At 37.3% G+C, this 26,853-nt stretch overlaps 4 protein-coding genes and 1 long non-coding RNA gene across 10 annotated transcripts in view; 1 reads left to right on the top strand and 4 right to left on the bottom strand.

Moving 5' to 3' along the window:
• The window catches only part of hoxb3a (homeobox B3a), a 46,083-nt gene that overhangs the window by 17,117 nt on the left and 2,113 nt on the right, over positions 1 to 26,853 (bottom strand). For 2 of the 4 annotated variants that reach the window (XM_087977729.1, XM_087977730.1), the window contains exon 2: positions 2,671 to 2,840. In XM_087977729.1, the coding sequence (XP_087833855.1) occupies positions 2,671 to 2,840 (170 nt within the window). Of the gene's footprint in view, positions 1 to 35; positions 122 to 2,670; positions 2,841 to 17,490; positions 17,621 to 26,853 lie in introns of those variants that run through there. The other 2 variants (XM_087977728.1, XM_043674767.2) reach the window with 2 other exon arrangements.
• On the bottom strand, positions 4,273 to 9,469 carry hoxb4a (homeobox B4a). Of its 2 annotated transcripts, XM_087977731.1 has the most exons (3): positions 9,327 to 9,469; positions 5,856 to 7,153; positions 4,273 to 5,524 (listed from the first exon to the last, which is right to left on the bottom strand). In XM_087977731.1, exons 2-3 carry the CDS (start codon positions 6,259 to 6,261, stop codon positions 5,205 to 5,207), a joined length of 726 nt encoding a protein of 241 aa, XP_087833857.1. In that variant the 5' UTR covers positions 6,262 to 7,153; positions 9,327 to 9,469; the 3' UTR covers positions 4,273 to 5,204. The 2 variants fall into 2 exon arrangements, with proteins under 2 accessions (XP_087833857.1, XP_043530713.1); XM_043674778.2 differs by lacking the exon at positions 9,327 to 9,469 and having other exon boundaries at positions 5,856 to 7,350.
• Positions 17,865 to 25,934, top strand: LOC122539750 (uncharacterized). Its single transcript, XR_006309174.2, has 3 exons — positions 17,865 to 17,944; positions 23,759 to 23,840; positions 25,239 to 25,934. It is a non-coding gene; the product is annotated as an uncharacterized LOC122539750 (long non-coding RNA).
• hoxb5a (homeobox B5a) lies at positions 18,613 to 20,924 on the bottom strand. 2 transcript variants are annotated; one of them, XM_043674777.2, is made up of 2 exons: positions 20,330 to 20,924; positions 18,613 to 19,579 (listed from the first exon to the last, which is right to left on the bottom strand). In XM_043674777.2, the coding sequence occupies exons 1-2, from the start codon at positions 20,862 to 20,864 to the stop codon at positions 19,329 to 19,331; spliced, it is 786 nt and encodes a 261-aa protein (XP_043530712.1). In that variant the 5' UTR covers positions 20,865 to 20,924; the 3' UTR covers positions 18,613 to 19,328. The 2 variants fall into 2 exon arrangements, with proteins under 2 accessions (XP_043530712.1, XP_043530711.1); XM_043674776.2 differs by having other exon boundaries at positions 18,614 to 19,582; positions 20,330 to 20,923.
• Positions 22,642 to 25,196, bottom strand: hoxb6a (homeobox B6a). Its single transcript, XM_043674775.2, has 2 exons — positions 24,110 to 25,196; positions 22,642 to 23,502 (listed from the first exon to the last, which is right to left on the bottom strand). Exons 1-2 carry the CDS (start codon positions 24,666 to 24,668, stop codon positions 23,243 to 23,245), a joined length of 819 nt encoding a protein of 272 aa, XP_043530710.1. The 5' UTR covers positions 24,669 to 25,196; the 3' UTR covers positions 22,642 to 23,242.

Consider the following 26,853-nt stretch of genomic DNA (forward strand, 5'->3'; position numbering starts at 1 on the left):
CATAGATAGACACGAGGCAGTGCAGCTGTACTTACAATAATCCAACCCACGGTGTGTGTCTCTTCCCAAATTGTTTTATTCCAGCCTCTCTCTCAAGTTATAGGCTTGTTTTTAAAAGGACAGTAGAATTTCACGTCAGACACAGGGAGACCATGTCGGCGATTTACCGACGAATACATATCTATTCTGCAACAGCTGCATTAATTATTTAATGAGTCACGTGATCGAGGGGGAAGGGGGGATTTCAAATTCATACTCCAAGGAGAAGTGTCACCTTCCACTGGGAGAGAAGAAAATATTTCATATTCCTTTCTATTCTTAATGATTTTTGTTCTCAAAATGATATTCATGCATTGTTAACAACACATGCTAAAAAGTGGGATTCAAGAGGTTTTCAATCGGGCGGGAATAAAAAGGAAGTGTGACTATATCAAAGGATTCAGAGCTTTCTAAGTCTCATCCTTTGCATTCTAGGACGCTTCTTCAGACTTAGAACCATGTCCATTCTCAATGGCGTTCTTTATTCATTATAGATATTCCAATGGGGACATGTTGCCAGAATCATGCATCTCTGCCTGTTTTATTTCACCACAAGTTTACTTCTCTCATGCATTGTCTTTCTAAGTTTCAAACTCTCATTTTATCTTTCATATCCATGTTTTCTGTCGCACAGTTGGTTTTGTACTATTGTGGAATCACAATATATTTTTCAAGGAAGATCGCTTTTCACTACACAAGAGCAATTTTACTCCCCCTGCAATAAATCTGGCAACCAGTCGCTACTAGCAACATAAATGCCTCCGAAAAATTTCGAGCAACTAGAAGAATGATACGCCTTTTTGAAAAAAAATCAACCCAATCTATTTTGCGTTGGAGACATTATAATGATTCGGATCAAATCTGTGGTAAGGGATGCTGAATCTCTGTTATTGTCAAAGAGGTTTGGATAAGGTGGAAGATCCTCTTTTTTTTGGTATCAGCGATGCTTTTTTAAAAATAACAATAATCTTAGGGAGAATCATGCTCCGGGAGACCAATATGACACAGAGCTTTCTAACTTGGTCTTGTTTCGATATTCTCTCTGCGGATGCTTCCTAACGTGCACACCAGCAATGTACATTACGGTAGGTTTATTTAAAATAGCACCAGAGATTATTTCGTTGTAAGTTTAAAGAATCCGTCCTAAGTGGCCCAGAATATTACCTGCAACTCAGCCTTTGTTCTCTTCAGAAACCCCACCGTTTTCAGGAAATTATAATGATATAATTTAATGATATCCTTATAAAGCTCATCCGTCATATTTATTGCATTTTAAAATGATGTTAGAAAATTCCAGAGGCTTATAAAAGAGAACAAAGCATGCTCCGTTATAAGAGCCATCTAAATAATTTGGGGGGGAAAAGCGAGGATTGAGGGGCGGGACTTCTCAACCAACAAAGGCAACGTTTTCATTTATTTCTTTTTAACATACATTTGAAACTTTTTTTTCTCTAAAGTGCATGATGGATTATTGCGTTCATGTGTTTATTGCCTTGAAAAACACAACACGTTGCGCTAATAAACTGGAGTTAGAAAAGATGCGGAAAAATTGGGCTTCAGTTTCACGCACTCTTAATACAATTTGCATTACACGGTAGTTGTTTCTACAATCGTGAAAAGGTGATATCGATTTTATGCTCTTAGCGAAGAAAGACCCTGAATAACAATAAGGTTTGAATTAGAGCGTCCGCTTCTAGCGGAGCTATGATAAGAATAAGCTAGTCTGCAAAGCCCAACACGTTGCATGCACGAAATGTCTTTCTCTTCTGTCCCTCTCTACCTTCCAGTTTAGCTCGATGTCCATTGTCCGCAAGCAAACCGCATTTCATAATTTTTAAAAGTCAAGCTAAAATCTATTTCTTATCACAAATACACAAAAATGTATCAATAAAATTGCAAGGCAATTCAATTTTGAATGGGTTTGAATCTTATTGAATCTTGTATAGAGAAAGTGCAGCCTGATAACACAACAATGGTTTTTCTTCTCAATGGTTGAGTTTTAGAGACCATCCTTATATGCAATTGTAAAGAGCAGCACGCACACATACACGGACACAGGCATGTGTGCATGCATCTAAGATTCATCCCACGGCCTATTCTTAGCCATTGCTGAATATTAAAAACAGGATTTCAAAACAAACATTCAAGATCGTTTATCTTTTCTAATGCAAGTTGGAACAGTCAAGCAAGGCTAACAGAACGGGCAGTTTCAGCGACGTACCACAGATTTTAAACTCAGTGAACGAAGGGTAACCCTGATTTTTTTTTTATCCTTTAGTATTGAGAATGTTCAGATAGAACAGAGTCATGTCTTAAAGGTCAAGGGTTTCAGAGGTCAGACTGTTAGTATAAAAACAGCTAATCGGATAGAAAAGTTGTCCTTTCCGTGAACCCTTTCTGCTGTCCTGCTGACCAACCGACATGCTGATTTTATTCTGTAACCTTCAAATATGGTTAAAAACTTAACAAACGATAAACACCAAAACACAAACCATAAGCAGATTCTATAGCCAAAATGTTGGCGGTGTGTATTTCAAGTTGCACATAGCAAGTAAGCGTTGCCAATTAATTGTCAAAAGAACAACAAAGCGATTCAAAGTGATGAAATCAATTGACTTTGTTTGCTATTACCTTTCCTTTCAGCATTTTCCGTTCTCCAATTCTGAACATTTTTACGATTTTTAAGCATGGTTGAGAGACAATCTTCCGATGTGACTGAAAAATTCCACGCTCTGCTCATATTTTTAAAGAACTCTCCAGGTCGCACATCACTTTTCCCCGGGACCAGCCATCCAGATTTGCTGTTGAGCAACAATGGGAGAAGTATTTAAAGAAAGCAGTGATTAATGATTTCAAGTTAATTCTCGCATTTTCAGAACCTCTCCGAGTACAAATAATGCCTGTGAACTTTAGTTGTATAGCTTGCATTCAGAGCCTTTGGCAACAGTCTGGCAGAGGGTGTAGGACTGACTGGCCTGTTATCTGTGTTTGAATGGAGAAAATTGAACAGCTACTGGCGAGATTCAATGAATAATTCTTATATTATTAACTAAAGTAATTACTCATCAAAACACTTCAGAATTATATACCTAAACGAAAATGTTACATTTGGAAAGGCTGCATTTCAAATAGTCTCGGTTTCGTGAGACCTCGTGGGGGAAGCACAAAACACGTATACATTGGTTAGAAAGGATTTTCTCGTATAAGCGACAAATTGTAAATCTTTCTGCTGTCTCCAAAGGCAATACGTGATTTAAGAAAATCAAACTTTATTCGAGTTTCTTTTGTAACAACCTGATATGTGAAATCTCATCATACTGTAAAACACGTTCCAAAGAATCATCAGAAAGGACATTTTATATCTTCTTCAAATCAATGATGTTTTACAGGTTGAGTTTGAAGGGAATATTTTTGAACGATGGAGATAGAGCAGAGTGAGATCACCATCTCGTTTAGTTATGACATCTAAATGCAGTTTTGTAACATCATCTATTAAATTACAGTTCTAAGACAAAACATGTGCATCAGTAAACTGAACCATTGAATCAGCAAATATTACACTCAAATGTTGAATATTGTGTTACGCAATGCTGTGCACCGAAGTTAGCTTTCTTTCTGCATATGGTGAAGTTTCAGATTCCAGGTTGCATATGCAATGTGTTATAAGAAAGAAAATTAAAATTAATACAAAGCTTCATCTGACAAAAGAGGTCATTTGTCTTCTTGATTATCTATTTGCTTGTCAAAGCTTGAACCATTACACCTTCCAATCCCTTTCCAATACACATGCACAAAGAAAGAAAATGTTAAGAGGTTCTGTAAAAATGATACAGATGGATTTAACTTAACAAGATTGAGTGTTCGACAAGGAAAATGGGGGCATGGTGATGAACGTAAACAATCAAGAAATAACAGACAACTGTCGTGAATGAACAAATCTTCATCAAGGAGTGCTTTCCAAACGTATTACTCCTATTAAATTATTGCACAATTCATCTGTATCCACAAGCAGGTGTAAAGGCCTCTAACAATGGCTGGATGAACATTGTATTTGGATAGAGGTGCACTTTACTGGCATTTTTTTCCACCAAGACCTATGTCCTTTGTTATCACCCTGGCCAACTCACACAGATGAATGAGCATAGAGAAATTTGAAGTCATGCTACCAGATCATATTTCTGCAGAAAATGGACCAGCAGACTAGATATAAATAAACAAAGGAAAAGATACACCTTGAAAAAATTTATTTCAGTTATCACTATTTACACATATTTTGGTCTGGATGAGAGTCAATACATAGAGAACAATGCAAGGACACAGACTGCTAACGAAAATACATCCTCCTGTGGGCCCGAACGAAGCAGCTGCTAAACTTCAAAGTTTGGAATGTCATAAAGAATTATCAGGAAATTAAAACAGTTCACCTCTCTCTAACTTTCCACTTCTTTCAGCTAATGTACAATCTGCTAATACTGAGGCCAGAAGCAAGTATTATATCGTGGCTGTACAAGTCACATGCAACATATTTTCATAATCACTTTAAATAACTTTGTTGACATAATTTATTCCTACATATGATTTTTTTACACGTTTGTCTTTAAAGTTCAACTACATACATTTTATTGGCACCGAAAGCAATATATTTGGGTTCAAAACGTCTGAGGAAAACGTTTGAGTACATGTCGGTGTAATATTCCAAAGCAAATACCCCAAATGTTTCTTTTTGTAAACCCCAACGGAAAATGACTCCAAGCTTAAAAACCACAAGGGCCATCTTGTTGAAATGCTTCAACATTCTTGTTGTGGGTTTGTTTTTGTGTGAATAAAAGACAGTTTGTCATCCCAGGTTGGCGAAACGGAGCCTCATTTATTAAAGTGTTCGTTTGCTGTCGAGGTAATCGTAGGCATAGAGTTCATCCTTTGTACCACCAAGTAAACATGACAAATGGGGAGACTTTGGCGTGATTAAAGATGAAACGAGGATTCATCTTTGCCAATCTCTTCTGAAAACTGCAATCTACAATATTACTAATGGGGGAGGGGAAAGAGGAGTGGGCAAAATCGGAGTATTTACAGTTTAGACTTGGTCATTATAAATAAACAGTCTTTCAGTTAAAATTATATGCTTATGCGCGCGTCTACCAATTTCTCTCCCATAAGAGCAGCTATAATGTGGCTGATGGTCCACTTGGATCCTGGTTTTGAGAGCTTCCTTGCGATTGATGACTTGCAGAGGACGAAGAACCAGTAGTAGACCTGATTTTGGTATTTGGCAACTTGTGGTCCTTTTTCCATTTCATTCGCCTGTTCTGGAACCATATTTTAATTTGCCGTTCTGACAGGCAAAGAGAATGGGCTATTTCCACCCTTCGTCTCCGGGTTAGGTACCGATTAAAATGGAACTCCTTCTCCAGCTCTAGAACTTGCTGCCTCGTGTAAGCAGTGCGGGAGCGTTTGGGTTCCCCTCCTTTGTAATTAGGGTTCACTGAACAAAAAGCAACAACACAGAAATAACTGACTGAACACCACGAATCTCACAAGGAATAGAACTAGTGTACTTAAAGTAAGCATTAGAGTCAGAAAAATGTAAACGTTCACTTCTAACATTAACTGCTGTTCAAAGAAATCTGAGCGGCTAGGACACTACACATCAAAGGCACATGGCCAGAAGTGTAATTGTACTGCAATAAAAATTTATGGAGGATGTGATTACTGACCTCCAGATAGGCGATCGTAAATCTAAAGAATGGCTATTTACAGTGGGTGCAATAGATCCCGGACTTTCAGGTGGTAAAAAGCCCAGGCAAACGACTCACCGGTGTTTATATGCAATTTCTTCATCCACGGATAAACCACGGGCTCTTTGGAACAAGGAGTGTTTTGGTTGCTGAAGTTCTGGCTGCAAGAGGGCGGTGGGCTTGGAGTCACCGAGACACACTGGTGGCCATGCTTGGCTAAGTGGTTCTGCAGGCCGGTCTGCGATTGTACGTGACCCCTGGGCGCCACGACTTGCTCGCCCGAGCCCTGGAGGTTGCTGCAAGAGGAGTAGGGCTGCTCGCTGTACGCTGACCGCGGGTACATCGCCTCATGCTGGAACCCGGGCTCCCGTGCCCGGGTAAAGTATTCCGGAGAATGGCTTGGTAAGTAATTGTTCTGTGAATACTCTTCACACGGTGGAAATTTAGGGTCCACATAGTTAGAATTAATCAAAAACGAACTCATGACCTTTAATATCTGAAATGCAAAATAACTCAAAATTTTTTCTAACCCAGCCGTTTTTCCTGTTACCTAAACCCTCCTACTTTACTGTCAAGTGAACAAAGTTAGGCGTTCATGTGACACTGACAACCAATGGTAGGTTCCGTTCGATTCCCGGATAAGGAAATAGAATTGGACGCTGAATGCTCCCAAGCTTTTCCTCCAAACAGTTTTTGATTGCAGAATTTAGTGAGCTGCTTTTTTTCATTCTTAAAACTTGGTATTTTTTAAATAGGCTATTTTTGATTTAAGTCCGTTAAACAAGATAAAATTCGTCTACAAGTTTTTTCCTCTTATACACATCAATGATGTCTTGCTAGTCGATATCACCTCAAAAATGAGTGAGCCTTTATTTTAAAAAGGCATAAAATAAGATCTGATATATTGGAATCTGTCCGTGGCTTGTAAATCTTTTTGTAATCGTGATGCTAACGCCTTTGCAAAGCTTGGGGAAGGGGGAAGGCGTTATGGCTGGCAAAGATAAATCGGGCTGCTTTGGATCAATAGAAAATTCATCAACTAATTCAGGACACCTAAGTCAACAAATTACATTTAGCAATGCAGTAGACGGGCGATATTCACCCAGAATATCTCTTCGTGAAACGATTCCACTTCAAACATATCCAGAATACCACAATTACAACATAAAAACGCTTCACAGGTAGCAACCACACACAGGTCTAAACGAAGTTGCCCATGTTCGATTAAAAGCATGTTCGCAAACTGTGGGAGGAATGTAAATGCACGTTTGCCTCATGCTATATTGAATGGCATTCGTTGACTTTAATTAGAAAGTCGCCTTATGCAAAAGAGCTGCACCATCCTTGTAATTTGGAAATCGTATGTTTATCAATTCCTGAGAAAGTGATAAAAATAATTACAACATTTTATTTAAAATGATACATATAAGATTAAAGGAAAATGCCACAAACAACTGGATTTAAATAATTGGAGGTACTCATAATCTTATAATGTTTGATATACTGTAGTGTCATGGACAGCAAACGACATGCGCAGGGGGGTTCAGGTTGATTAATTTCTAAGTTATATCAAGTCTTCAAAAACTGACCATTTTAACGGAGGAATGCGCGGGATTATCGAAAAAGGTAACAGTTACATTTCATATCTAAATGACGTAACAAATACAGCACCAGAGAGTGCTGAGAGTTCTTACAACGAGACTGAAAAGGGAGGGGTGGGGGGGGGGGGGGGGGTGTGCAGAGGGGGAGGACAGCTCGCCATTCCAGACAGCAGTCTGACCCGCAGAATCAGGTAGATGAACACTACGCTTCGATTTTATTTATTCAGATATGTTATCGATTTGTACGAAGAAAATTCTAGGCGTGAATACATTCTTCTGTCTTCCGAGTGAATGTTGTAGCGTTTGTGTCGACTACATACTCCCCTAGATACGAATTTGTGACCACAACTTTGTCAACACAAATTCGGATCTACAGGGTATATATAGAGGACAGACATAGATTTCAGCATTTTTGTAGCTCAGAGACGTTCAAAAACATCCATGTACCATTGAACCAACTGTGTTTTAAATGTAGCTACACAACTTTAGTGAGAAACCCTTTCTCCGACTTCTTTCAGTCATTTGTAGTGCAGCTGTGCATTTTTTTAGATATTGGAATATGAAGTCTGCAGTTTCGAAAATGCAACGAAAGCAATGTCAGTAAATTCGAATCAAAGTATTCAGGATTACACTAAATCAATTTTCAGGGCCAACTTTGAATCACTGCCCAAATAAATACCCTTACGTTTATATAATTCAGCTAGTTTAGAGGGCACTTCACATATGATGCTTTCCCAAAAGTTTGTTATCAGCTGCGCAGAGCAAAGATTTTTTCTTAATATTTAATTTATTCAAGAGCAGTGGGCAAGCCTCCACGCAGCGGTTGCATGAATCTTGTAGTAGCCATTGCGAAAATCACGCATCCTCCATTCTGAATAATTCTCCTAAAATGAAAAAACGTTACTGTGATGTATTTGGCTGATTTGATTTGAAGTGACATGTGGTTGGAGTGGGAACTGAACGACCAACTAAAATGACCTCTGTAATTTCTTATTTAACAACACTTATTTTCTTAAATAGAGTAACTGCCATAAATTGTCCATAAAATTATATATTAAAAGCTTTGCCAATCTAAATACATTTACGACGATGAATTAGAAATATCAAAAGGTTTCAGCATACAATTATTTAATGAATGAGGACAATGTATTGTTTCGGGCATGTAAACTGTTCCAAAGAACCTTATTTCCGGTAGTAAGAAAGCATAAAAATGATGCATTGGCTGCACTCAGCAGAGCATCCGTATGTGAATTGAGTTTATGGCTTTTTATTAGCAAAAACTTTTTTACAGTTCTAACTTTACGGTTAGGTTGATCACTATCTTTCTAACCTCCCAAACAGAAGCAGAATTTTGTATAATGTTACTCTTATCTAATATCCTTTGCCTTTGCAGTTGTATCTTTTTAACAAGCTTCACTGTTACTACAGTTAAAAAGGAAACGTGGAGCCTGTTCAAAGGCGTCTTTTCATAAAAGATAATCCTTGTGCCTTGTTTAACTCGCTGTAATAAAAATGTCGACATTTCGGAAGTTTGGAAGATGAATATATTTACTGTCCCCTATCTGCTCTGCATTTCAAAAGAATCTCGCTATAGATTGCTATCCTAACAGAGGATGCAAGCATCAGCGGGATGGGGGGAGGCCTTTTGCCCCTCCTGTTTGGAGCTTGCCATAGGATAAGTGAAAGCAGGCCTCAATCATACTGTAGAATAGGATTCAACACAGCCAATAATATGGACATAAACAAGTGAATATGCAATCACTATCACCACCAGAAGCGTTTAAAACCCAACTATTAACGTTAGTGCCGTCATTGTTTGTACCTTTAGAAACACAGTGATAGTTAAAGGACTGCAATTATTTTGCATTATTAGTATTTAAATCACATATTCCGATATTTTTTGCAAAGTTAATATGTAATATTCTCTATTAAGTAACTTCATACATACACTTCTCTCGACATCGTGCTCCCACCCGTTCATCTACATACACATGTTGAGGTTAGTTCAAGGCTAAACATGTCACCAACTTACTCCTACGTCCTAGCATAGTTTTTCCGATTACGTTAAATCAAATACACATGCACAGACGCGCACACAAAACCCTTTGTGTTGTCTTCCTCTACATTCTCAAATTATACATTACAGGACGCGTCGGTTTGGGCTTTGCAAGAAAATAAAATCGCACCGAGTGGTCGAAGTACCAACTTCAACATAAACATATTCGTTCTCCTTTGTCTGTTCTTGAACTGATAACATCTAGTTAGAGTAAGGCTTTCCAGCAGCCCTCTTTTTTTCCTCATTCGAAATGCCTAGCAGCTTTTTAAGAAGTGGCCAAGCACCGGCCTGGTGAACATTTTGTTTTCTCCTTCAGTTTTCGTATTAATCTCATACACTGACAGTCTTTGTTAAACACCAAGGCGTGCCGTGCGTCCGAGTACATTTTAATATTTGTTAGACGCTTTGACCTGAGTTTCACCCCGCTCTTGGACTCTCCCCCTCTACAAGTTCTATAGTATGGATAGGTCTCTCAGTCATATTGAATTTTGCTCAGGTCATTACGTTTGAGAAACATAGCGAGGCAGGAGTTTACCCAAAACAGCATTAAGGCTCTGGAAATTCTCTCAAGCATTGCATGTCTTGTGATTCCATTAGCATCAAATATTTATTATAGAAATCACAGTTCTAGTCTTCCATTGGCCGATACGCACCCAGATCCAATTTGAATAACAAAAGTAATTAATTGATCTATTTTCTTGTGCACGCTTAGTTGCATTAATATAAAATGTTATCTTTTTCAGTTGCATATTTCACCTGTTATTACATTGGCTTAGTTAGAGAATAACATCAAGAGATAAAGCAAGTCCCAGCACATTTTATATATGTGTGCATGTGTGTGTAACAGCAAATTAATTTAATCTGTTGAAAACGATTGTTTTAACACGTCAGAGGATTTTCTAATTAAAACTAAAGAGAATACCCTCACTCCACATAGCCCTCTCCAGGCAAATGTCAGCAAAATTCTCGAAAAACTTATATTCAAACTTGCTGAAACTATATTTCATTTCTCCTCCATTTTCTCCCCATGCATTCTCTACCGTTTTGCAGATTGGTGAAACGTATCAGTGCACTATTAAATATTCACTGTAAGACTCCTGTGAAATTTTATTTGGCAACCCTCGTACGATATTGAGACATAAATATAAAAATGGTACAAACATTTTCCAATTCCAACGTACTGTTTCACATATAAAGCAGAAATTTTAATTTCATGCGAAGGTCTGATGAATGTTGTTTTCGAGTGAATGTTTCAATCAAGTTGAAGGAAACTGCAAAGCCTACTTTCGGGACGTTGCATTGTTTAAGTGATAGGTTTTGCACACTATAACACAGTCCTTGTCGCCATTAAATGATATAAACATCATAAAAATCGTGTTGACGATTTCTTCCACCACGCCTCCACCCCATTCCAGCCCACCCGTTATAGAAGCTGCTCTGATTAGAAATAATGGTTTTAAGGAACAAAATGAATTCGTTTTATGTAAAATACCTAAAATGTACGAACAATCAATTTCTTGGGGAAAAATAACAAAAGAAGGTGCATGTAATTCACCAGTTGCGAAGATTTGCTTGGTTTGTTGCCGAATTTAAACCGAGGCAAAGCATTTAATATGCAAAAAAGGAACTTTGATTTCACTTTACATCAGCGTGTAAAGTAAATATTTAATTCCTACACTGTAATATTGACCATTCTTCAAAAGTGCTTCACTGGATGTAAAAAAGAGTTGGGAAGACCCGAGGACATTGGAAACGCTGTAATGATGCAAAGTATTTTTATATTTATAAGTATTAAGCAAGTTACGTGAGACATTAACATAATCTAACCATGACGAAAAAGTTTATTGAATTCGATTAGTGAAAATGTCAGCTATGACAATTGAAAAGAATAACTGTACATCTCTGCCTTTGTTCAAATAAGAAAAAATATGCCATGTGCACATTGATTTCATGCTTAAGTTATTATATTATACTATACAAAGGCATTTGTTTTGATGCTAATGCCAAAGGAGGCAAAAATTAGTGATCTGAAGAGTAGTCAGCCGCAAAGCTTCCTTGCTGCCTATAAATGCGTTTTTCGCAATACTTTTAATGTTGTGCTACACAAATTGTTCATGCAAACATTCAAAATTTAAGAACTCGTACATTTACTTTAAACAGATTTAATGCAGAGTACCAATAGTATAAACAGATTTAAAATGGGTTCGGTGCGCAGAACGACTCTGAACGCACTACATCGTAGACAGATGTAAATGTCTTACTTTATTTAAGTGGTCAGACTAGGGACCATAGTTTGCAGATTTTTGCGGCAACTTTAAAAAAATGTGCTTTAGCTTGAGCAAGCATTAATAGTAATTACATGAGACTGACATCCAGATAATTTGAAATAGATTTTAGATCTTTGGCAAAATGTTAGATTTTTCTTCTCGCTTTTGAAAAATGTAATAAAACCATCTTCCTAAATGGGCGCTGAGAGACAAACATATGTTCTGAGAATCTATAAACCGATTGCTGGAGGAGCCCCCTCAAATTAATGCATAGAAAATTTGAAGAAGTTGATCTATTCCTTTTTGTGATATTGAAAATAAATTTGGAGTCTCACGTTCCCGTATCTCGCGATGTGTTTGCTTAACCTGATACTTTAAAGCACAGTAATTCGTCAATTAATTTCAAAACACTCTCTATTGTTGAGTTCCTTCCTCAGCTTTCTCCATTTACACCTATTCACGTCACGACTATGTTTAAAAATCTGATAAATGTATATGTGAACTCTTATTTTATGTGCCATTGTCATATTGTACTCAACTTATCTCATGGCCTCTTGTCCAGATATAATAACAGACATTTATTATTCATCCTTTTTCGCTATACCACCTAGTTTAAATAAACCGTTCCTACTTCCATACTACTTGACTCTTTAATATTTTTAAAAGCTGATTGTATCTGGCGGGAAATATTTATCCCATCTATTTGTGTTTTCAAAGTCTCTTTTAACCGACACCACAGTTACTTCCGTCGGCGATTTACTGATTTCTATTTATTGTGCAGTGTGTCCTATAAAAGGGATCAATTAATCCTCCCTGTTTTTGTGCAGATCCTGATCAGGATAGTTAGCCATTCCTCCCCCACCCCCAATCCCACATTTCTCCATGTCTGTCTCCCTCTGTCTCTCCTGTTTTATTTTGCGTACTTTGTAGATTGCTGACAATCTCGAAAGCCTACTTCCACTTCCACATCTTACCTCGGTATCATTTTCTCATCTGTGCCGATAGCCAAGATCATCCCTTTTACCATTGACATCGAACTGAGTCTATCTAAGCAGACAACACCAAGTCACGCACGACGTAAACTTTTGACCCTCCACTTTTTGACCTCTTAGCTATAATGCTGTACTAACAAGCCCCCATGAACAGTTTCAACATCGCATCCTCAGACAGTATTGCTGTACAGTTTTGCTTTTTCCCCCACGAGGCTCGATTTTATTTCAAGCTTCGTCCTGCTTCAATTAAGACATATAATCTAGAAATGGAAAGATTTCATTGAGACACCGGAATTCCTTGAAAGTTGGTTTGAAATCTTCAAGAACAATTTGTTTTAAACCGGCACTGTTTTGAATGAATTTATATCATTATTCGTCAGGAAAAATGTCCAAACTGAAAGGGTGAGTTTTGAAGAGACAAATGACTACAACACTTAGAAACTGCTGATAGTGCATAAGTAGAACATTTTGGGGAGATATCAAACAGACTCCTCCGACTCTGTCCTGCCAGATTAACTGAAATGGAAAGCATTGTAAGGATGTGGCAGAAAGGAGACGCATAATGACTATGAACTTGGTCTGAAGCGGGCTCTGGTGGCGGATCTGACACGTTACACGTGCAAAATAACTCCCCAAATTATGTTCGTATTTATTTGAAATTTTGCTTTAAGTTCGGTTTTATTACGAAAAATATCTTAAGATGTTCATAGCAAAAGTTTAATTTCCAAAGCCATTGTCAGTTTGTCAGTTCTGTGCGTTCCGGGTGACGTTAGACTGTTAGTAATCGAGTCTTATTTAATGAGAGCGGAGTAAATTTAAACAGGAAAGCAGGTCATCAGAAGAATCCCTTAAGGAATGAGGCATTAACAAGGGTTTTATATTATCTTTGTCATAAGATTATGTAATTATTTCGGAACCTTAAACAAATTTAATTCAATTAAATTATAATATTGCATTGTAAATGCTAAAAAAAACGAACACTGCATAAATCAGTTTGGGAGATTAGTGTTACTCTTTTAAAATGCACGAATTGGGTTTTCTGTTGTGAAAATGACTGGTTCAATTGCACAGCAATATCAGTTATCAACCCGTTTTTGTTTAAGTCAATGGTGGTTAACAGATGTGCAAGTCCTGTGCACCATCAAAAAAAGTTAAGCCTTTTTTGAAGTATAAAAAATGTTGCCTGATACCAATTATATTATGGTTTATAGTTTTTCTTTCATTTTATAATATATTAAGTGGAGGAGATGCATCGAAAATAATAGTGCAGTGTAATTTAAAATCTCACCTTATGCCCGTGTTGCATTTAATTAGACTATGATATGTGTAGTGGCCTTACTTAGGTCGCATGTTCTGGAACAGGGTGCCGGTTTATGGCCTAAAGTGATCCCAGTTACTGACGGTTGAAACCACGGGGAAGAGTTAATGATAACGTATGAGATATAAATGCTTTTATCCATGTGGCTGCAACTAGGTGTTTAATATGGCGATATAATCATCTGACATATTTATGACTCCGTCGCGCGTTGTGTGACCGCCTTTTGTTCCCGTTTCCCCTAAATTACAACCTGAACCTAGTACTACTATCCATCCAGAGCCTATAAGCGCAGCAGATGTATACCACTTAAAAACCTTAACAAAGAAAATGCATCACCTTAGACCATGCCGTTAACCTGATAGGAATGGTTATCGATCCCGAACGTTTCCATGGAATAGATAATTCGCTCGTGATAGTATCAGGAGCAAATACATCTGTGTTAGAAGGGGCAAGGAACGACACCACTTTCTCTGAAACCAAATTAGTAATGTTACAGTTGGCTATTGATTCATACCATAAACATTTATGCCTGAGTCGATTTACAGACAGCAAAGGCGGGCCGTTAGGTAGCCTTAAATAGATTGGGAATGAGCGGAATGGTTAGTTGTTTTTACAGTTAGTTGTGAAATATTTACAATGAATTTTCTCCCTAGGAGAGTTAGGTCCAATTGGAATTCAATCAGTACTTTTCTACATTAGGGAGCGTTCTAATCAAATGTATATATGGCGCGATTCAATATCCACTTCCTTACATTTAGCTCTGTCATTCTTAGTCAGCTTTGGTATATTTTACTTTTGTCCTAGTATCTACCAGCAGCCCGTAGATTGTAGCCACTTTCTGCATTTATTTATACTCTAATAGTTTATTTCTTACTCTAATCAAAAACTATCAAGCTAACGTATTTCCTGACCATCCTGCCTTTACATCAGACTGAAGAACCTATGTGAAGGGCCAAGTGTAGAAACCAACAAGGCTGAAAGAATAGAAGTTGGTTTTAGCTTTGAAGCCAATTGACAGATTATTTTGTTCTTGAAAACAAACGATGAAAAAATTGCAAATCAGTATTTTTCTGGGAATGATGGCCTCATTCTAAACTCAAAACATTGATCCATTTTCTTTTAATGCTCTCTCGTGTATTTAGGAATTGAAGACAAAAGAATAGCATTAATTGTTACCATCTTCCATTTTACTACAGAACACTGAAGAAAATTCATTCAATTACACCGAAAACTCTGAATAAAATGAGAAACGAAACGCAAGACCACAATGTACTTCCTCCATCAGGGATGTGTTTTCCTGTTTACACACTGGATTTCCTCAGATATCAGCGCGGAAAGGCAATTAAAAAAAGATGACAGAAACATTTCGGCATTCTGCGAGAAAAAAAACTTTGACTCCTAACAATGATTTTAAAAGGTCCCTCCCCAGCCCCTCACACTGCACACCGGAAGCGGCCAGAATTAAAAACTTGACGGATTCGAGGACTGTGTCACAACAAATGATTATCAACGGGTGAGAAACTTGACATTTACTGATGAGAAATGTCAAAGTATAATTTTCGTCTTATATATCTACATTTCTCCTTAGACTGGTTTGTGACTGCTCAAGTAATCGTTACAATGGGTATCAAAATATGTAGACAATCGTCATATTAGCATGACAGGAAGTCCATTACAGTAAGGGAGATTTGTTTCCAACGTTACTTGATAAAAGCATATGGCAACAATATTCAAGTACTGTAACAAACAGTAAGTGCAGTATATAAATAAAATGCTCACTAAATTATAAAACTTCAGTCTATACTTTCTTTCAGTGATACTTTACTTGTAGGTTCAAAGGATATCTACTTATGTTAAGAATGGGTTTAGCCTAACAAATAGCACCTATTCCCCCGTCTCTCACTTCAACTTGAAATCCCAAAGGAAAAATTTTCGTATAAAACTCTGCAAAACGTTCAATTAGTTGTACTTAAGAGTCACATTTCAAAACGATGACATTTATAGACGCTAAAAGACTATAATTCAAAACTGACAGCAGTGGGGGAAAAGTTAAAGTCTCCAATTTAGCATTAGTCATTGGGTCTCACGCCTGAATTCTGAATTGTAGTGGAAAGCATGGCACACCTAGTGCTAGTCCATTGTGATGGATGCAAAATACGCCACTGTCTTCTTTTAGAGGTGTAACTTGGGCTTTTTAAGAGACATTAAGGTTTTTGCTGCCCCCTTGCTCACCTTGAAAACATTAAGTTCTAAAATAGTTCAGGTAGGCAAAGGTTCAGTACCTCAGATTAACAAACGAACTGACTGAGTGTTGAAAACAAATGCGCGAAATACCGAAGGTGAGATTGTGGGGGAAACCGGGAGCGGGGTGATAATTGAATCACAAAATATTATTGAGGGTCATTTTGAGATTAGATTCCACCGTAACATGGCTGATGTTAAATCGTGTCCTACGTTTCTTTAATCTTTGCAAAGTCTTACGATATAGTTGCAAATAAACATTTGGATGTGCCTTCACTTAAATGTTTAAACAATGGCAACCAATTTGACTCCTCATTTAGCAAGATATATAATGATCATTCTTTCGACATTCAGTTAGAGGGGGAGTCAAGGTTTGGAAAATTAATCGTCCCAGGAAGTGCTTAAAATAATATGAAGATGTCCTTGACTATACACGGCCTTCCTCAAAAAGGCCGATTTCCTCCTTAAAGCATTTATGTAAATAGATAACAAAATAAATGACATTTATCTTCACGGGACAGTGTTGAACTGTCCGTTTTCCTGTAGAGTGATTTTTTTCAGGAAATTGCAAAAACATTTTGAATATTTTAAAAATAAAATTAAGTTAAGGTAGAAACGAAGAAACAGCATCCACGATGAGCCATGTTTAGTATCTGGATTATTAACGAGTGTAAACTTTGCATAAGACTGGCTACTAGAACATGTTTGAGTACCCTTACTCCCACCCGTGCTCAGTGTTAAACAGTTGAAATTCACATTTATTTTAATCTTTGCTCCGAATCATAGATTAACAAATCAAGCGCTAAAAATGAAAGAAGCTTGCTATAATTGTATTAAATAGACGGAGGAAACGAATTCTCAATCACTCAATGAATTTGCAGAAGGCAAGACGCAAGGTTGCCAGAAAAACAGCACCAGTGTATCTTATATATGGAAAATCTAATCCAGTTCAATGTCAACTCGATAAAACACGAAGTACATTTAAGTCTATTTAAATAAGATAATCAGTCGCCAGAAATGAGGCCTATTAATCTCGAGCACTATAGCTCACATTTCTTTATAGTTTGGGCCCATTGCACAAGTTAAAGGAAAGGTAAAACACATATTCGAAGAGATTAAACTATTGCACTATTGTTAATTAAGCATTTTATCAAGTTTTTTTCCCCCTCATTTTGAAAGCTTCGCTGCGCCCTGCTGACAGCCATACGCGTCCTGTTGTATAATTCGACGTAACTTACCTTGAGCAGTACAGTTTCATCAGATTTTTAACTGTAGTCAGTAAAGATTTTGGAGCCTACGGGTCTGGTAAAGGAGTCCTGTTCAATCCCTCTGGAAGACTAGTCACATTATACGCTTACAGTCTGCAAACTCAGTCAGATAAAGTTCAGCGTCACTAACATTATACAGAATGTGAAATATATTGTACCTTGTCAACTCCCCAGAACCATAAAACTAACTTTAACGACCCCACGTGACTTTTGAGAGCCAGTAGGGGTATCTGACTGCGGTATGGGCGATTTTTACGATCTAACTTTGAGATAAATACCCAATTCATTTGACATCCCCATGTCATACCGACTTCTTGTATACGTAGTTTGTTATATTCACAAGGGGAGCATGCACTTTTCAGGATAGACCTAGCATTTGCTGTGTGACTTATCAACTACCGATAAGCACTTGGACGTTCTTTTGGTAAGTTGAGTTTAAACTAAACTAAGAGTTACCTGTTGCACAAAAATGAAGCCAGATTTAAAAAAGAAATGCGTGTAGTTTGTTATTTAGACAAACTTCGGAACAACACATCTTGTTACTGTATAAATCTCTAGGGGCACAGCGCAGAAATCAAGTCCGAGACACGTTTTTTCGAATATACACAACAAAAGTGAATAGTAAAAAATCCTTTTAAAGTGTTTAGCAAGAAGATGGCGAGTTTAGTTAAATCCAGAAATCACCAAATGCAAAAATTCAAATCACATAAATATCGCCTTTTAAACATCAACCAGCAACTCAAAGCCGCGCGTAACAGATGAGCTTTAGCGTTTAGCATAAATGGTTAACTAAAACAGCTAGGTAAGGTCACGTTCTAATCATATCTTATAGAACTATTTTTGAAAGATAAACCCAGAGTTAATCAATAGATGTCGATGAAAAATTCCTTCTGTGCATCGTTTATATGTCTTTACAAAATGCACAATACATGGAGTTACGACCAAACACGTAGCAATATTTAAATATATCAGTGCTGATAATATTTTATGTGCTAGATACTACGATATATATTCACCAAATATAGTAGAACGCATTTCACTAGGTAATAGGATGTCAGCTTGTTTATAGTCAACATACTACACTACGGAGATTAGGGGTAGTTATGAGAAACTTTAACTTTATTTTGAATTAAGCTACAAACAAATACAAAAAGCTTGGTGGCAATATACTGTAGGAACTAAACATAGTTGTCATTCTTTCCCACAGAAAATATGCCATTCATCACCCTGCCCATTACAGTCTAGCTATAGGCAACATTATAAACTTTTTTGAATTATTTACAACCATTATAACTCACTAAATAATCGTATACAATCATCGTTGATTTCAGTATCTATCCACATGTATTACGAAAGATTAGAATTCTACATGGTATTTCGACATACATACTTTGCTTAAATTCACCGACAGCGTCAAGGACAGTAGCTACAGGAAGGTGGTTATATTTTTGAGAGAAGATAGAGTAACAGCAAAGATTTTCGCACTTAATCAGCGCATTGGATAGGTGGGGTGGGGGAGAGGAAGATCAAATTGTACAACTTGCGTCAATTATAAATAAGTTATACCATTTACAATCCACAAAAAACCATGCTACTTTTTCAAGAAAGCACCAATAGTTCACTGACACAGACATATGTAAGATAGAAACAAGCATTTAACAGCGAAAGAACAACACAGGTTAAAAGAAAAATGTTAGCAATACCACAGAAAAGTTTAATCCATCTTTAATATTTAACAACACGCGGGGAAAATGTGCCTCGCTGTACAGTACTGGTGCACGGTGTCTGTTATTTTTCTATTTGATATGTTAGGGTTGAAAGGCGCTTGCTCCGGCCGTCATGCTCATGCTTTTCAGCTTGTTGTCCTTTTTCCATTTCATCCTCCGGTTCTGGAACCAAATCTTGATCTGCCGTTCTGAGAGACACAGAGCATGGGCAATCTCTATCCTCCGCCGTCGGGTTAGATATCTGTTGAAGTGGAACTCTTTTTCCAACTCCAACGTTTGAAAACGAGTATAAGCAGTCCTGGCTCTTTTCCCGTCGGGTCCACCCATGCCATCTGCTAATAAATACAGGAAGTTTTTTTTTAACCATGCTGAATTATCCATCTCCTTTGAAAAACATCATTTTTTTAAAAATACAATTTTATACCTTGAAAGTGGAATATTCTCTTCCCTGGGCCTCTCCGGCCACGTACGTCAAAACGAAAGTATATTGTCCCAATTTGAATTGCTATTAATTATCATTTTCCTTTTCATTGTCTGAGCATGTAACCTGTGTCTTGACGGCTGTGCTTCTAATTATCTGCACACACACACACATACACACACACACAAACACACACACACACCAGACATGCACAGTTATATACACATACATTCTTTTAAAAAGAATTGTCTGAAATTGCAAGCAGATCCACAGAAAATGGATCACAGAAACATTGATTATCCAGGGTTAGTGCACAGTTCTCTTTGTTATTATGCTGACCGTGCAGTTAAAGTCATAGCTTTCAATACACTAATATCATAGATATCATATAATATTTACAGCCCATCTGCTTTAAATATAACAGATTTTCAAATTTACTGATTTTTTTTGGTCGAATTGCATATTATTTTGCATGCACGTTATAAAATTGCTGTTAAATGAGTTGCATTAAATTTGCCGAAAAATCATTAGCTTAGTTTCTGTAGAGCAGAGAAATACAAATTGTTCCTATTTTGTGTCACTCAGATTGCACAATAGGACGCCATGAATTACCTGACCACAGAGCAATATTTAGGGTGATAAACAGAAAATGAAAGTGTACCATGGCCAATGTGCAGCTTTCTCATCCAAGGAAATATTTGTGGTTGCTGTTCTGGTGTTGTTGCTTGTGTTGATTCTTGCTGTGCCCTGGGATGGTTGTTGTTGTTGGCTGGAGTGCCCTCTTCGGCATCCGAGGATGCTCCGGCCTCGTCCATTTCTGTAAAATTACTTGCTGAACTAGAGGAGGTAGTCGGATCGGATGGGGAACCCTTGACTCCGTGACTGTCTTTGCCGGAACAAGGAAGGGGTTCTGGAGATGAGAGGGTGCAGCTCGCTGCTTGTCTGAACCTGGTTTCTGTAGCTGAAGGATAGCTTCTGGACTTTTCTGTATTAACCACTCCAAAGTGGTTAGATGAGGCTGAACGGGTGATGCTAAGGTCCATACCATTGTAGTTGTAGCCGTAAGTGCCTGAATGCATGGTGCCTGAATCCCTGTATGGTCCGTTCTCGGAGCTGCTCGTCCCATAATTAAGTAACTGATAATCCGGGCCATTTTGATAGCGACCGGAGAATGAGTTTACAAAGTAAGAGCTCATTTGGGTTTTTTTGGGTTGATTTGTGGTTGTTAGTCGTTATAACCCAGTCCTGCACGATTTATGATATATTAATGAATTATAGAAATGACTGTACTTCGTTCGCTTCTATGTATGCGGCCAAATATGGGGGGTGCGAGTCGGAATCACGTGCTTTTGTTGACCAGTCGTAAATTCTCACTGATGACCTCAAGGGGTAATTCATGCTCTATGGTTACAAATAATGACGATCCGAGAATCGTTACGCCATGTGAATGCAAGGTTCCAAATGGTGGCCAGGTTTGCAGACTGCGCCACCTACTGGGCTCTGTCTGCATTACACAAATTAAGGTCATTGCTTATGTATTGACATTGGCATTCTTGTATTAATAATAACGCAACAAAAAGTTATATTTTAAATTTACCTACCTCAAATCAATACACTGTTCCAATACAGTTTGCCACATATCTTATTCAACATTTGACAATGCATTTGTTAAAAAATTCAAAAATGCTAACTATAAAACGGCTATTCAATTATCTTGCAATTGAATTGGAAATCACGTTTATAGCTATGCTTAGTGTGGAGCAATTTATTTCGTTTTTTTGACCAGATACATTTAAAAACAATTAACTTGCCATCCTTGACTAGTCAGTTAAATGTACGCATTCATCGACCTACAATGGGTATTGCGCTGTAAGCGTTATTATTTGCTAAATGTTATCATTCCAATGCGGGGATGAAGTTCGTTCTGAAACGTGATAATTATTGCGAATAAAATATACTGGACTGATTTTTTTCTTTAAAAAACCTTTATCTTCAAATTGCACAGGCTGTTTGAAGACAAGGAAAGGACGAATTCTTAGAAAGTTCTAATTTGCACGTTGGTGCACTGCTTGGGCTGCGCGGATAGCACGGTTCTTTCCTTTGCTATATTTTGAAGGATGTTAGCTTAAGAAAATATATGTTTGAGCTACTTTGTACCACCGCTCCTATTTGGTATCAATATTCTTTATAAAGAACTACTTCATTATTCTGACTAAAATGCTAAATGAATAATATTTATTCACATTGCGGAGACGCGAATCGTTTCTTAGTGTTTAGTATACGCATAAGTCCAGTCTCGTTACATGATCTTTTACCGGATTCGCATAAGCACTTCAACACAACCTACCTCCTGAAGGGCTCAGTGAATAATTAGCAAAGCGCACTTCAGCATTTTTGGTGCGCATTGCTGTTTATTTCGAATAAGGAAGGATTAAACTTCCTCATTCGATATAAAGAAAGATTTTTTTGAAGGAACGTATTTTTCTGACCACAAAATATTTGTGCTCAAATCCTGTTTTTTTTATCATACAAATTTGTATGATAAGACTGTTCTATAACTGGAGCGAGCATTTAGCAAGACAAGACGTGTTTTCTTGATTGTGCAACAGAGAATAAAATAATTGGAACCAGGAAAACAGTTGTTAAAAACCGCAGAGCCCTTTGCTTCGCCCAGTAGTGAACTGGTTGCAAATTTCAAAGATTTGCCTATCATCAACCAGTAACGCCTCTTTAACCGAGCCTGATTTTTAGATGCGGACAATGAGCTGATTACTGGAATGAATTTTGAATTTGTAGGAAAATCATAGAGATAAATCAATTATCCGAAATTCAATGAGGACTGTCAAGTTTTTGTTTGTAATATATTACAATCCAGACTAAGATTAGTTATGAGTAGCGAAGTGGAGGATGTAGAGTTTATACCAGATCTCTCTGGTGGATTATCAATGGTTTCCATGTACATTATGATTCTGAAACTGAGAAATACACACTTTTAGGAAAAAACCTTTTATTATCATTCCAGGTAATGATGCTCAGTCTTTAAAATGTATGACGCATGCTACAATCACATTAATTTAACAAAAACTGAAATAAAAAAATAACCTCTTACTCAAATCTTAAGACATTTGCTTTTATTTTCCTCGCTCCGTTACGAAAACAATCCAAAATACGATATTCAAACCTCATTGTGTAATTTACACAAGCACGCACACTCATTTCCACACACGCACGCATCCACAAAATAAATCAAAAATAATTGTTCACAGTGCACAAAAAAATACACTATCTTTAAACTAGAGAGCTGAGACGAACGTCAAAAGTCACAATATTGCAACAGCTCAATTGAGATACAGAATTAATGGAATGCTAATGTTTTAAAACTATTGACACCAATGTGAAACATTGCCTGCTTGGCTAGACCAAAGGAATGCATAACTTTATAATAAATCTCACAACAAATACAGAAATGTACAACTCCACTGGTGCGCAACAGCAAACAAATTGTAAACTTTGATTTTTTTTATTTTTAGTTAAAGAACTGCACAGCGTTCCCTTCTTTTTCTGTATCTTGTTTTCACTCTGTTGATTTTTCTTCTGTTTCCTCTCCGCTTAATTGCGAGGAGCCCAGCAATTTGTTCTCTTTTTTCCATTTCATGCGCCTGTTCTGAAACCAGATTTTGATCTGGCGTTCTGTGAGGCAAAGTGCGTGTGCAATCTCTATCCGGCGTCTTCTGGTCAAGTAGCGGTTAAAGTGGAACTCCTTTTCCAGCTCCAGGGTTTGATATCTAGTGTAGGTTTGCCGCCCGCGCCGTCCATTTGGGTTAAAAGCTGAGGCTTCAGAGTAAAAGTAAAAGAAGATGGACAGATAGAGATACAGACAGTGAGGGAAGATAAAACAAAGCTGTCGATTATTACACGTCTATTGCAACAGTACTGAAGCATATAAATAACAAATGGACCACATTGATTATACGAGACGTTAAACGTTAAACTATAAGTTTCATAATACACCGTTTGATGAGTACTTTCGATTCTGAAGCACTAAATAATGATCTCTATTCTTGGCATGCTTACATTCCGTTCGATTAAGGCTTTAGAACCGGTGGGCCTATTGACTGTGCAGTAAACTCTTCAGTATAAAGAAAACAACTGATCATACTTCACAATGAAAGGTCAGCGTTATATTTTATATACATATTATTCTATATTAGATGTTGAGCTTTAATCATTTATTCAGTATCTCAAAATTTGCAGCGGTACATAATTTCGTCTGAATTGTATTAAAGTCTTCTGAAATCATTAAACGTTTAATTCTCTTTTCCAACAAATCAGTTTAAGGGATTAAATGTTCATCACTTTCTTGTTAAGTTCAATATAAGCATGCGCCAAACTTTGTTTTTCTCCAAATATGTAAGGAAAAGAGTACAAAGGGCAAACTTACCACCACTGGAGTTCATTCTTTGCATCCAAGGGTACACTGGGAGCGAACTCTTCTGATCATCCACTTCTCCATATAAAATTCTGTTTTGTGCACACTCGAATTTGCGTTGTTCCGGGTTGAAATGTGTTGCATCCTCCAATGAGTGATATTTGGAGTTGGTGGAGGAAGCGCCGCATGAAGGGTCTTTTTCCCGATAAAAACTGGGGGCACCGTAATCACAGGGTGTCCGATTGCACGCATACGCTCCGTTGGCTTGTTGATAGTAGGAGGGTGACGGGTAGCTTTTATCCTGCATGCTTGTAGCCCCATATGTGGCTGGGTAGTGTCTTAAAGGGTCGTAACTGGAGGAATATAGCGGAATCTGCCCAAGGAAGGACTCTTGTCCACTAGCAAGAGTGGCCGGGAAAGTGGAGTTCACAAAATACGAACTCATTTGTTGGCTGTGCTCTGTTATGATTTGTTGTGTATTAGTCCAAGTGCCTGTGCTATTAGCAGTTAGCGAGATGGGTTTGATTCGGGATGGCCAAGTGCCAGAAAGGACAGCAGGAAATATAACCATCTGATCATCGACTGACCAATGGCAATACTGTTTGATAGGAAAATAGCACCCATGAGGGACTTATCCATGAATCAGAGAGGCTAGCAGAAACCGGCACATGTGATGGGAAAAAGTCCCAAACATAGAAAGAGAGAGATATACACACATAATTTTTAGATTCGCTCTGTACTCAAATGAATAAAATGTGTAAGAATGTTTAAATTAATGCATCGGTGTCTTGATGCAGACAGCGAAATAATTTAGCCATTCAAACTAAACAAACAACCAAAATACAATGTCCTCTGTTGTGCGAGTATCCAGATAATTCACTAAACACTTATTAACTCAATTTTATTGCTTTCTCCCTGTTAAATCGGAGCTCGGTTTTATGCTTCTTAGGGATCTGTCTTGGATTATGGCTGTATAATTCAAGATGCATTCAAGATGTTTCCATTAATATTTCCAACACTGAACGTTATTTACCACACAGTTTCGTTCGCATATTCTGATGGATGTACAGAAATCTCTCGGTGGCTTGTATGTTATGCACTCCAGAATTCCTGATAGTCGTTTGTTGTGCTTGTGTTGCAGTTCTCTTCTGTGTAAGAATGTAATTCGGCGAATGCAGTTTAACTTTGAGGCACGAAAAGGGGATCTGAATACAAACTTTTAATCTCTAATTGAAACCACAAAGCGAACGGAAGAAACTTTCCAAAATGAAAAGACAACTAAATCAAATCCCTGAAAATGAGGCACCAGCGGAGTAGATCACAAAGCAATCACTGCGATGAATGTACAACTTAAGTTGTATTCTTTCAAAGTTCCAGAACGAAAATGTGAGGAGTTTTTTTTGTGTAAAAATGTCATAAAGACAAACACAGAGCATTCAGAAAATGGTGTAAAATGAGTTAAAACCCGAAATCTTAGACAGTTGCGCCTTTGTAAAGTGAGACTGCGACTGCGACCAAGGGCAGCAAGACGGGATTTTCGCTGACTAAAGTGTGGAGATATGTAAATATGTTCTGTTTAGCTGACTGAGTGCACCATTTACAGACTAATCCCATGTATTTAAACAAGTACAGACGAATATTTCTTAAGGTCAGTTGCGTTAAGTGCTTAATAGATAACTGAGCGATATTGAGGACTACGCACAGCTTGCAAGCTTTCACATAACTAATTTGGTGCGCACGTCAGATTTCATTGAAAGTTGCAGTTCCGATTTCTGTATATGATACCTTGTTGCACACATACACTATGCTTTAGAGAAATAAAATTTATGCATTGTAATATTTGTATTTGTAACGTGTATTTGTTCAAATATCAGCTCTTTTAATCGTATCTCTTAGATTTACTTGCAAAATTCATCAGTTTTAAAAAATAAAAACACAGAACTTGCTGTATCCGACTGCATACCCAAGGATTCCTTTTCTAAAACAAAATCTGTTTTGATCCTATTTAAACTTTAGATTAAAAAATCACAGATATATTTAAAATAGATATAATTATTTTATCGTGTATAACTCTGAAATCCTACAAGTGTCAGAGTTTGTATTGGACATTAAGCATTTATTTTTAGCAGTTCCTCTGGAAGGCACCATTTCCTTGCTTCTACATCTGTTTCAAGGAATCATAAACTGATTAGTGAGAAATTAAAGAAATCCCTATTTCTAGATACCAGTTCATTTTAAGAAGCGGTTGCTTTCTTGTTAAGAAACATGGCGGATTGAGCACGGTGAGAAAGATAATTAAATGCGAAGGGATAAAGTTTTTTTTACCCACCTGGGAGATTCCTAGTATGAAATTCTTTGCAGAAGTGGCCGTTACGAGATTCAAGCTAAATCCCTCCAAATTACTTCTGGAACTAATGTTTACCTTTTTTTTTCAAAACAAAATGGAACCAATGTTCTACTTTTATGAAAGCTTTGAACTGTGATAAGAGTCTGCATATAAATCGCAACTTTCCAAATGACTTTCATATTCGGAAGAAACCAGTTCAAACCAGTTGCAATCTGATATCAAATCTTCGATATTTTCACTTCCATGCACTAAAATATCCAAGTGTACATTATTTTTGTAATTGTAAGATGGTTTTATCTCACGAGCTTTTTTCTTAAAGGCAGTTGATACTGTGCAATTTTATTGCTTAATCATTGTAAATTATCAGGGTGATTTAAAACTAATGTAAGCTTTGTTCCATTTATAAATA

Source organism: Chiloscyllium plagiosum, unplaced genomic scaffold (assembly GCF_037043375.1).
Source record: "Chiloscyllium plagiosum isolate Xiang-an unplaced genomic scaffold, Cpla_swu_hap1 HiC_scaffold_32, whole genome shotgun sequence".
Classification (NCBI taxonomy): Eukaryota; Metazoa; Chordata; class Chondrichthyes; order Orectolobiformes; family Hemiscylliidae; genus Chiloscyllium; species Chiloscyllium plagiosum.

What these genes read in the sequence shown, in the direction of transcription:
- hoxb4a (XM_087977731.1), bottom strand. Translation starts at nt 6,261, where the DNA reads ATGAGTTCGTTTTTGATTAATTCTAACTATGTGGACCCTAAATTTCCA. An exon ending in GAAATTGCATATAAACACCG is followed by an intron (nt 5,525 to 5,855) that starts GTGAGTCGTTTG and finishes CTTTTTGTTCAG; the next exon opens with TGAACCCTAATTACAAAGGA.
- hoxb5a (XM_043674776.2), bottom strand. Translation starts at nt 20,864, where the DNA reads ATGAGCTCTTACTTTGTAAACTCATTCTCCGGTCGCTATCAAAATGGC. An exon ending in AAAGCTGCACATTGGCCATG is followed by an intron (nt 19,583 to 20,329) that starts GTACACTTTCAT and finishes TGTATTTATTAG; the next exon opens with CAGATGGCATGGGTGGACCC.
- hoxb6a (XM_043674775.2), bottom strand. Translation starts at nt 24,668, where the DNA reads ATGGTTATATTTCCTGCTGTCCTTTCTGGCACTTGGCCATCCCGAATC. An exon ending in AAGAATGAACTCCAGTGGTG is followed by an intron (nt 23,503 to 24,109) that starts GTAAGTTTGCCC and finishes TTTACTCTGAAG; the next exon opens with CCTCAGCTTTTAACCCAAAT.